The 10,470-nt window shown below is 54.4% G+C and overlaps 1 protein-coding gene across 1 annotated transcript; it reads right to left on the bottom strand.

Annotated features, from left to right (window-relative positions):
* Positions 1-1,178: 1,178 nt before the first annotated feature.
* PEX6 (peroxisomal biogenesis factor 6) lies at positions 1,179-10,138 on the bottom strand (the record flags this gene model as incomplete). The annotated part of the gene is made up of 11 exons (XM_009573430.1): positions 1,179-1,500; positions 1,829-1,968; positions 3,159-3,236; positions 3,854-3,970; positions 5,178-5,286; positions 5,734-5,795; positions 5,887-6,092; positions 8,445-8,577; positions 8,687-8,763; positions 9,143-9,335; positions 9,930-10,138. Coding segments are annotated over 11 exons (1,461 nt in total), but the record flags the coding sequence as incomplete, so codon positions are not given.
* Positions 10,139-10,470: the final 332 nt, after the last annotated feature.

Raw genomic sequence — 10,470 nt, 5'->3', positions numbered from 1 at the left:
CCTGCAGCTGCTGGAGAACCAGCCCTTCAGGGAGGAGCTCGGTGGGGAGGAGGTCTTCACCAGTCGTGCTTGGCTCAGGGACGAGACCCAGCAGTCTCGGTGCAGACAGCAGTAGGGCAAAGCCTGGGAGCAACGACCCCTTGGGCTGGGGCACACGTAGGCCCCTGGCTTAACATGGGGCTGCCCATGAGCCACACCAGCACCTGCGGGGACCTGGCAAAGGCAGAGGCAGCTGCCGGCCAGCTGGCTGTCGCACATGGCTCAAGTGGGGATTTATTTAGCATCCTTGGCAAAGGCCAGGAAGCAGGGCATACGCAATCATGCTGGCAGCTGCCACAAGGCTGCAGAGGGAGGTGAGACAGGACTTCGGGGGGGTCGGGGGCAACTGGTGCTCAGCACAAGTTAATGCAGACAGGGCAGCTCTGGGCTGCTCCAGCGAAGGGTTGATTATTTCCAAGGCTGGAGCCCTCCCTCTCCCTGTGACAAGTCTTTCCTAGTATCTGGTGGGAATTTTGCTTGCTGTCAGTTGCCCCCATTGCCTCTTGTCCTGTCGCCCAGCACCTCCAGGAAGAACTGAGCTGCCTCTGCGGAGGGAGCTCAGTTCCCAGCTGAGCAAACCCCACTCCCTCGGCCTCTCCTCATCCGCCGTGGGCTCCAGCCATTCTGGCAACCTTTGCCAGACGAGGGTGGCCCCAGCCCAGTTCATGGGTGTGCTCCCCCCTCTACCTGCAGAGGAATGGTTTCTCTGCAACACCCAGCCCACCCAGGGGCCCACATGGACTTTCCTGAGCCCACAGACACCGTCAGCAAGCAAAGACCTGAGGCCAGGCAGCAAACACCTAGTGCCAAAAACCTGTATTTATTCAGAGACCATGTGGAGCCCAGGCCAGCTGCAGCAGCAGTGCCCTGTGTCCTACTGCCCTCTGGCCAGCACCCCTCACTGGGGGCTGACACCCCAACAAGCAACTGCCTCCAGCCCTGCTCTTGCTGCCAAACTGGGTGCAGTTTGGGCCTTGCTCCCCCACCAGTGCTGTCACCCATGGAGACATTCCTACGTTGCCCACAACCATGAGACTCAGCTTCCTCCCTGTGGGGAAGTCACCCTGGTATGTTCACAGCAGCCACAAAGTGCTCCCCGAGATGTGAGGGACCCGTTGCAGAACCACCAGCTTGGCTGAGCAGAGCAGCGCTTCCACCAGGCTTTGGCTCAAGAAACTGCACAGCCACTTTTTCCACCCAAGCTCAAAAGAAGGGCGCCCAGGAGTCATCAGAAAAGAGCAGGTGGGTGCCTGTTTGTGGCTGTTCTCTTGCACCCCTTAACACACTGTCCTCATCACTCCTCCAGTCTCAGCTCTGCTGAGCATTAGCAGGCAGCAAACTTCTGCTGGATGAGTCTGTACCTGAGCAGCTCCTGCTCAGAGACTGACGGCTGCAACCTTGCAGCAGCCTGCAGGAAGTCTTCCATGGTCAGGATCAGAGCAGAGCTCTCGGTATCCAGCCCTGCATGAGAGAGAGAACAGGAAAAGGCTGAGACCCAAGCACAGGGATGGCTGGCAAGATCCAACAGCCCCCTCTCCAGCCACCGGAGAGGCTGGAAGGAAAACATCTGTCTCTGTCCTTCCCCTGGGGGCCAAGCACTGGTGGTGAAGACGATCACATCTGCAGAAACTTCCTGCCTGCCAGAAACCCAGAGCCTAGTATTCAGATGTGGTCCCAAAGCCGTCGAGGCTCTTCTCACACAGCCCAGTTACCGGTAGTGGTAACTCTCCTCTCTGCCCCTGTGCTGGGCCACCCCAACACGTGGGACAGGTAGGGGCTGAGCTCCTACCTTCCTCGATCCATTCCACCTTGCGTTTGACAGCACACATCATGGCATCTGAGCACAGGGCATAGATGTCTGCTCCTGTCAGCTGAGCTGGGCATTTTTCTAGGATGGTGGTGAGATTCACGGAAGGATCCAGTTTAAACCTGCCAAGAGAGAAAACTGCAGGTGTAAAAGCCATAGAAAAAACAGATCAGGAGAGACGCAGCAGCCAGCGTGACTGGGCAGGAGGAATCAGAGGCCCTGTGTTTAGCCGCTTCTGGACTGTGCTCTGCATGCTCCAAAAAAATCAAAGGGGTTGGTTTGTTTTTTCAATGCAGTCACTTCTCTTTGAAACATCCCCACAGCAAGGTCCTCTCTCCTGCTAAGCAGGATCAAAGGCAACTTTGAGTTCTCACTCAGAGAAATTAAGTGCTCCACATGCCTGGGAACAGCCTACAGCCAGGGCTGAATAAGAACATGTTTAATTACAGACAGTAGAAACCACTGTAACACCAAACCATCCCATCAGAGACACGCTGCAGACAGTGAGCCTCCTTCAGCACAAACGACAGCACGATACTGGAGGGCATGACTGCCAAGCCACATGGTGTGAAAAGATGCTCGCAGCCAGCCCACGCTCTCACCTCTCCTGCTAGCTTATTGTCAAAGGCAGCAGCAATCATAGCTATCCATGACAGAAAGTCCCTGCAAAGGCAGATTCACAGCTGCTCACCCAGCTGTGGTGGGTGGTACCTCTGCACCTGAATTGCAGGGCTTGCTTTTCTCCCTCCAGAGATGCTCTCAGGAGCTCAGAGCAGCTGGGGAAGCAGCCAAACCCTGCTGCTTGGTGATCCCACACAACCAGCGTTTGGAAAGACATACAGAGCACAGGCTGAACACCCCTCAGCATCACAGGAGGAGAGGCAGGAAGACGAACGGAGCTGCCTTCACCCTTGGAACCTGCAAACAGCAGGAGATGTGCTAGGGTAACTGTTGCAGGAAGCAAATGGGTGCTTCCTGCCATGTTGCTGCGCTGCAGTCTCATCACACTGTTAGGATCTGGCTGAGCTCCTCAAGAAGAGCATGTGGGCACAGTGACTGGAGAACTCTACCAACCCCTCCACTTGGACAGCCAGCTGAGCTGCTCACATCTTGGAGGAAAACCAGCCCCAGTTCTGCTTCTGGAGGTTGCCCCATCCTCTTCCCCTACCTGCTAGCTGTGGGTCAGTGACTCAGATGCTCCCCAGGGCTCAGACATGAAGCCAAGCTGGAACACACTACCCATCAACCCCAGGAAGGCTGCAACCCATTGGAGGGTGGTGGAAGGCTGCTGCGAGAGCACAGGGTCACTCACTTCCTGGTGACGGTGCTCAGCACCTGCAGCTGCGACTCCCGGTCTTCGTTTATGCCCACATAGACCAGCTTGTCAAACCTGTCAGCAGAGAGGAGAGACAGTCGAGAACACGCCAAGACAAACTTGCCACTGGTGCTCAGCCCTGTGCATCAGAAACTGAAGGGTGGCCCTGGGGCAGCTGCTTTTGCTGCCAAGTTCGTGAATGATACAAAGCTTGGGGGGGAAGCAGTCAATGTGCTGGAGGACAGGGCTGCTCTTCAGAGGGACCAGGCAGGCTGGAGAAATGGGCTGACAGAAACCACTTGAGGTCCAACAAGAGCAGATACAAAGTCCTGCCCCAGGACGGGCAAGCCACAGGCACAAGGACAGGCTGGGAGGCAGCTCTGCAAAGCAGGCCCTGGGGGACCAATTCCTCCTACCAGTTTGGTGCCACAGCAGGTCCCTTATTGCCCTGCTGTGCTGCTGGGGCAATAACCAGAGCGGTGGGTAATAACAAGCAGTGGTATCTTGTGCTGCTGCTACAGCCATAGGCACTGGCCTGCTCTTGGCTTCCTATCTCCCCGACAAGCCAGGGCCAGGGGGCTTTAAGAACAGTCTCTGTGGAGGGAACATGGTGGGGACACAGTCCAGCTCATCACTGCCCGAGGAGCTCTGGGGAACTACCCTGGCGCGAGGCATGGTAGGATGCGACATACCTGCCTGGCCGGAGCAGAGCTGGGTCCAGGAGGTCAGGCCTGTTCGTAGCTCCGATGACAAATACCTCTCTGGTGGAATGAAGGCCATCAAGCTCAGCCAGGAGCTGTGAGACAACTCTGCAGGGAGCAAGACAGGACGGTCACAACTAGGCCTTGGCAAGTCACCCACTGTCACCCTCAGCCACCAAATGAAAAGAGGAATAAGCGAGGCCACTGGCAGGTCCATGTCCTAGACTTCAGCTCATACTTCTCTTCCCTGAAGAGCCCCGACACAGCCATCCAGACTTTGTTTGAGTGCAGCCAGTGAGCGTGTGGGCTCATTGCAAAATGACTGCAAACCCCCAGTACCAAGAGAGTCCTTCAGGCCTGTGCTTGGCTCTGAACCCTTACAGGATGGCCACACGTGGTTATACTTGCTATCAGACACTGGCAACACAGACCAAACACAGGCAGGCAGGCATGGCTATGGCTCAGGTTCCCCACTCAGATATCCTGGCTGGCCCTAACTCTTCCCGCTATGTGGTACTGCCCAGCAAGTTCAGCTGCAAGACTGCCCTGTCAGTCCACGCTGGGGACACCCTGGCAAGCCAGTGACACTGCCAAACAGTTCTCAGGGTGGTGAACGGCACACATTGCAGATCTGCGGCCATGGGGCTTAAGCTGGTCTGGCAGCACAGTACTTCAGTGCTGCACAGACCTCCTGGAATGGGGGTATCTCCACCAGGTTCTGGGATCACCTGAGGCAACCAATGGGCACCATATCCAGCCCCTTCCAGAGCTGCTGGTTTGTGTGTGTGAAGATGGATGCCAGGAGCACGTGGTGTCACTGGAAAACTGCAGAACCCCTCATGGATTGAGAGGAAGATTGGATGGGGACTATCAGCTCAGCAGAAGAGGCCTGGGGGAAATAACCCTGTTTCTGGGTATCTTCAAGCTGTACATACTTTGCTTCTACTAGAGGCAGCTGAAAGGTTTCCCACTGCAGGGAAACAACAGCTAATAGGAGGAGAGCACAGCAGGGGTGTGAAGGATGACCTTGGAGAGGCCAAAGGGAGCAGTTGGCAGCCACAGAAGCAGCAGGAACAGACTCTGTCTTAACCAAATGTTTGCACAACAAGCTTGGGCAATTGGGAATCTGCGGCAATGCAAACAGCAGTACTGATGTCCAGAGAGAGGAGACAGGCCATGCAGAGGAGCTGAAGGGAGCAGGGAGGGAAAAAGTAGAGAAAGAGTTGGGATGGACTTTGCCTCACAGGGCAATCCTGTGCATGCCCCAGCTGAGGCAGGTATGCTGCTCTCCCAAGGACACATGATGCTCACTCACCTGTCCATGACACCCCCTGAATCTCCACTCCGCCCACGGCTGGGGGCTAAGGAATCCAGTTCATCAAAGAAGATAATGCAGGGAGCAGCTGCCCTGGCTCTGGCAAACACTGGGAGGAGACAGCACAAAAGGTGAGAAAGACCTAGAGGAGCAGTCAACAGCAACAGGACCTGCTATATCACCAGCAAGGAAGAGTTGTGGATGGAAACCAGCTGCCCACTGCCTCACCACCACCATCTGCTCCTGCCTGAGGGGCTCAGTAGGAGCAGGGACAGGCAGCATCCAGCACAATGGGCGCCGAGGCTCAGCTGTGTCTGTAGGGGGCTGCTGTCCCATCAGGAACACCAGAGACAAGAGCAACAGGAGCAGAGAGAGCAGGAGGGGAAGCTGCAGCGAGGCAGGGAACAGACTGGGTGTAGGAGACAGTTGGGTTTGTGCCCTTGCTGGCAGCTGTGGGTGGGAGTTGGGATGAGGGGTTTAAGCACTACCTCCTTCCCTCCAGCACCACAGAAAAGCCCCATCTTCCTACATGCAGGAGCAGGATACATCTCCTCACCATTACGCACGTTCTCCTCGCTTTGCCCAACGTACATGTTGATGAGCTCTGGCCCTTTCACGCTGTGGGGCAGGAGAAGAGGGAGCCAGTTAAAGCATGCCCATCCACTGCCAGGAGAAAGTCAGTCCCATTGCGTGATGCCCCACTCTTCACCTAAGGAACGTCATGGCGCATGTGGTCGCCACAGCTTTTGCCAGCAAGGTCTTCCCTGTCCCTGGAGGCCCGTACAGCAGCAGACCAGAGCGGCACAGACCCAGTGACAGCAGCTCTGGGTGCTCCAGGGGCAACTGGATAGTGTCCAGGATCTCCTTCTTCACCTCCTGGAGCCCACCAACATCCTGCCAGGACACGGAGGGGATCTGCCAAGAGAGGGAAAGTCCCTGTCAGCACTTCTTCCTGAGCCCCGAGCATGCCTAGGCAGCTCTTGCTGCAGTGGGGTACTAGCCATCAGCCCCTTGTGCCACAGCTGTGTCTGGCTATGCAGCAAGTCAGCCCCACACTGCACTGTCCAGCCATCCCGGCTGTGGGATCCCCCAGCATCCACATTTCCCCTCTCCTGAGCTTTGCAATGGGAAAAACAAACTGCACATGTCCCCAAGCAAGCTGCGCTTGCAGCGTGCCGCCTTGTCTCCAATCCTCCTTTGCACCTCATATCACCTGTCAGCGAAAATACCCCAGGGAAAGTATCTGCCAGGGTTGCCTGCAGTTTTGTGGGGAGAGAGCCCTGCTGCAGCCCCCCTTGGGACACATGAGGGAAGGTAAAAATAAGAAAGAAAAAAAAAAAGAAAGAAACAAACCCGGACCTAGCAATTACAAGCTACTTGTGTTCAGTGCACCTTGTCCCCCAGGGTGGTGAGACTGTGCAAGGGCTTCACACCAGAGCGACAAAACCTGGGCTAATAGGACCTCTGTCAAGTGAAGGAGGATGTGAGAGACAGACATCCTGGAGGACACTGTACAGAAAACTAGCTGCTTTTGAAAGGGGGGATGCAAGAACAAAGTCCATGGATGCTTACAAGAAATAGATAGGGATGGGGTCAACTGCAAACATGCAAGGGATCATTGTGAAGACAGGAAAGACAGCAAACTTGAGAAGGGTGAGCCATGCCACTTTCGTTATTTTATGCTGAGCAAAACAATCTTGGAGGATGCTGCTGCTCTGCTTACAGCTTAAATAGCAGGAATGACACAGTCTGCATGACAGGTCCTCCTGAAAGTCAGAGCAGCTCTCCTGGGAACGCACAGAGAAAGCGAAGCCTTAAAACGCTTCCCCGCAGCTGCTGGCTGGGTGGAGAACACCATGTGTGCCAGCACATAGGGGGAGTTTAAAAATAGGCTAGAGCAAAATTCTTTCCCCCTCAGCCAATTTAGCTCTCTTTCCTTTGCTACTTGAGACGATGTTATCTCATGCTATTTCTCCAGCTGTCCAGCAAGTCCACCAGGAAAATCAGGTTAGACAAGATAAGGATTTCCAGAAAAAAATCTTTTAAAGCAAAAGATCACAGACCCTCTCCCCTGCACTCTTGCTTATACAGCCTTGCTAGAAAAAGCTCTACAGACATCAGCATGGGAGCTGGAAAATTGCAGCAAGGTTGTTTTCAGGGGAGAACATCGTAAGACACTGCTAGCAACTGGAGGTTTGAAATCAGTTCTCTCTAGGAGGATCAAGCTGTAACTGCAAACAAATGTGTGACTAACCAGAAAATGCAAGCAGGGAATTGAAAGTTATGTATGTTGAGGGTATCCAAGTCTACTAATGGGCTTTCTGAACCACAGCCAATTACTAAGAAATTGATAAAGGATTATAAAATACAAACAAAATTAGCTCCCATTCACACAGCTCACTGCCGAGCATGCTCTAGCGTTATTAGTCGTATAGCGAACTTGGCAAACACACCTCAAAGCAGAGCTCATTTCAGTCTCTAGTAAATTTATGAATGAATTAAGTCCCAGAGTAGCTCCTGGATGATGACACCAGCAAGGTGTCATCCTGCTAGGGCTGCAGCGTTTCCTGTCCTGTGCTGAGCTCAGTCATTCGCACTCGAGGGCGTGGAGAAGAGGCTCCGATCACTTTGCTCGGTCCTAACACCACGGTACCCAGCAAAAACAGTCACCCCAAATGCTGTTTCCCTGGGTGCTGAGCTGCCAGAGGCGGATCATGCCCCTCCCGAGAAGCTGACTCTGCCAGTTTTCTTTGACACTCCATGTCCCTTTCCCTGAAGAACCCCCAAGCTCTTCAAACTGCCCAGCTGTCAGAAAAGCCCGTGCCAGCTCCAGCAGCGTCCAAGGCCAGGGATCAAGTATAAAGCTTCTCACACGTGGGGAAACTCCCTTGCCAGCTTGTGCCTCTCTGCTCCCATATGCCAGGTGGCTGGAGACACCTCAGCAAGGCAGCCAGCCTGTGGTTGCCTTTGCCTCTCAAAAGGCTGAGCTACACAACCGGCACCCCTATGGCACTAGCCAACTGAGTGGTCTCCAATTAGAGTGGCAAGGGCTTCCCTGACCAAATTCAAAGCCAAGAGGGTGAAAAGCACTAGTCGGGAAAGCCCACAGTGGGACTGTTTCCCACCCAAGGCTGGGGGAATACATGGAAGGGCACAGTAGGAAGTAACGTGCCAGAGCACAGCCCCATCTGGCGAGGTCTGCAAGAGGCACCTTGAGCCACACAGCTCTGGAGAACCAACCCCCCTTCCTCTGCCCCAGCATCCTACCTTCGGGGCTCCCACTGCCTGTGAATGGGCATCATGCAGCTGGTCCAGCGCAACACTAAAATCCTCCTCAAGCACTGGAAACCCAGCAGTGCAAAAATCTCTCTCCACTTCCTCGGTCAGTCCACCTGGAAAACTGGCAAGGAAAGAGAAGGGAAGGACTCGGGCTCTGCCCCACTCCTGGCATTATCAGGCTAGCTGCAGCTCCTGCCCTCCCCCACCTCCTGCCCTGTTGCCTCTGCTACCTCAAGGCCTGGATGCGGGTGCAAGCAGCCCGGCTGCTGTGGGACAACAAGGCACAGAAATCTCCCAGCACAAAACCCTGTGAATGCGGAAACAAACAGCATCAGTTCAGTCCCTGACCACAGCTCCAGCTAGGCCATAAAAGGTGTATGGGGAAAAATTCCTTGCAGAGCTGTTCTTTGAGCTTCTGTGCCCTGGTTAAAGGCTCTAACTTCTGTTTTTTTCTATTGGCTCTGTCTTCTAGCAGGGCCGAGCATCAGTCAACACCTCTGCAAAAGGCGTGCAGTCTTCAGGCACTAGAAATCCGCAGTTAAAGCTGATGTCTGAGGACCAGGGTTAACCACTGAAGAAGCTGACTGGGCTGTGGGAATTGCCCCTTTTCTCCATGGCTAGGTAGGGGAGGTTGGCCCAGCACTCCCGGCCTGCCCATCTCCACACGCTGCTGTGGTTTCACTCACCGCAGTCCTGCGGGCCAGCTTGGATAGGCTCACTTCTTTGCCCAGAGGCAGACTGGCAGTCAGCATGCTCAGCATCGACCTCCTCTGCTCTTCTGAAGGGGCTTCGATTTTCACCTCGTGAAGGAAAGCGGTCTGCACATCTGTAGGAACATCCTGGGGCTTGCAGGTTGTGCCAATCACCAGGACAGGGTGGCTGTTGAGAAAAGAGGGATAGTGCATGGTCTCAGCTCTATGGAAGCTTCCCTCTTACATTGCCATCACATACGCCAAGTCACTCTCTAATGGCAGCCTTTCCTCCGAGAAATGCACACGTACTGGCCAAGCTGTCTTGCAGCCACTCTCCTCCGGCTTGCCCTTGAACTGCTTTATGAGCTCTGTCTCCAAGTCAAGGCCCTTCAAGTGACATCTTATTTCTTCATTTGATGTCTCCCTCCCTGCACCCTGGTACTTGTCATCAGCTTCAAGATTCTCCCGGGGTCCAGCTCCCTTCCAGGGTTCCCTGCGACCCTTGGCATGCCTCACAACAAACATGCCGGGTTTGCTCATCTGAACAACTCAGAAACCAGCTTCAGACAACAAAGCTTCCTGATTCCCTGTGCCACGAAGCTGGAAGAACAAGGGCCCTCTGAAGTAAACACAGCAAGTCTGGGAGAGACTCCACCAGATTAAAAATAAAACAGGGCACGTTAGCAATCAGTCACCTTGATGTAACGGTGACTGCTGCCCTAGGAATGGCAGAAGCAAACAATCACCTCAGATGCCCACAGCAAATGTGCAGGGTCCATACCTCAGTGCTGGGTCTCTGTCCAGGAGCAGCTGTCTCAGAGTAGCGATGACCCTGGCGTCCTCTGCTAGCCTGTCCCGGTCTCTGCCAAGCACCTCGATATCTTTCAGCAGAAGCACACACGGATGGTACTGCTGGGCCTGGGCGAAGGCCAGCTGTACTTTCTCCTCTGTGGCTCCACTAGTGTCACTGCACAAACTAACGCAATCAACCTGCGAGACAGACCACACAAAACACAGTCTGCAGCGGTTGCAACATGGACAGCTGGGGGCCCCAGGACAATGTTCACTTCCACAAAGCTTTCCACGGGCAATTCACAGCTGAAAGGAGCTCTAAGTGGATGTTTCCCAGAGACATTCAGGACATATTCAAAATAGACACATTCAGTACTCTCTGGCATGGAAAAATGGTTGTTTCTTGCTTCTCTGCAGGATGTGAGGGGGCCAGAAGGGTCTTGTCTGAAAAAGGTGAGGCCAAGGGACCAGGGAAGTAAATATAGTGGATGTCACAGCTCAGCAACCTAAGCTGGAAGGGATGAGAGAGC

This window comes from Fulmarus glacialis, unplaced genomic scaffold, assembly GCF_000690835.1.
Source record: "Fulmarus glacialis isolate BGI_N327 unplaced genomic scaffold, ASM69083v1 scaffold19092, whole genome shotgun sequence".
NCBI lineage: Eukaryota > Metazoa > Chordata > Aves > Procellariiformes > Procellariidae > Fulmarus > Fulmarus glacialis.
This window is presented reverse-complemented; position numbering and strand designations above follow the sequence as displayed.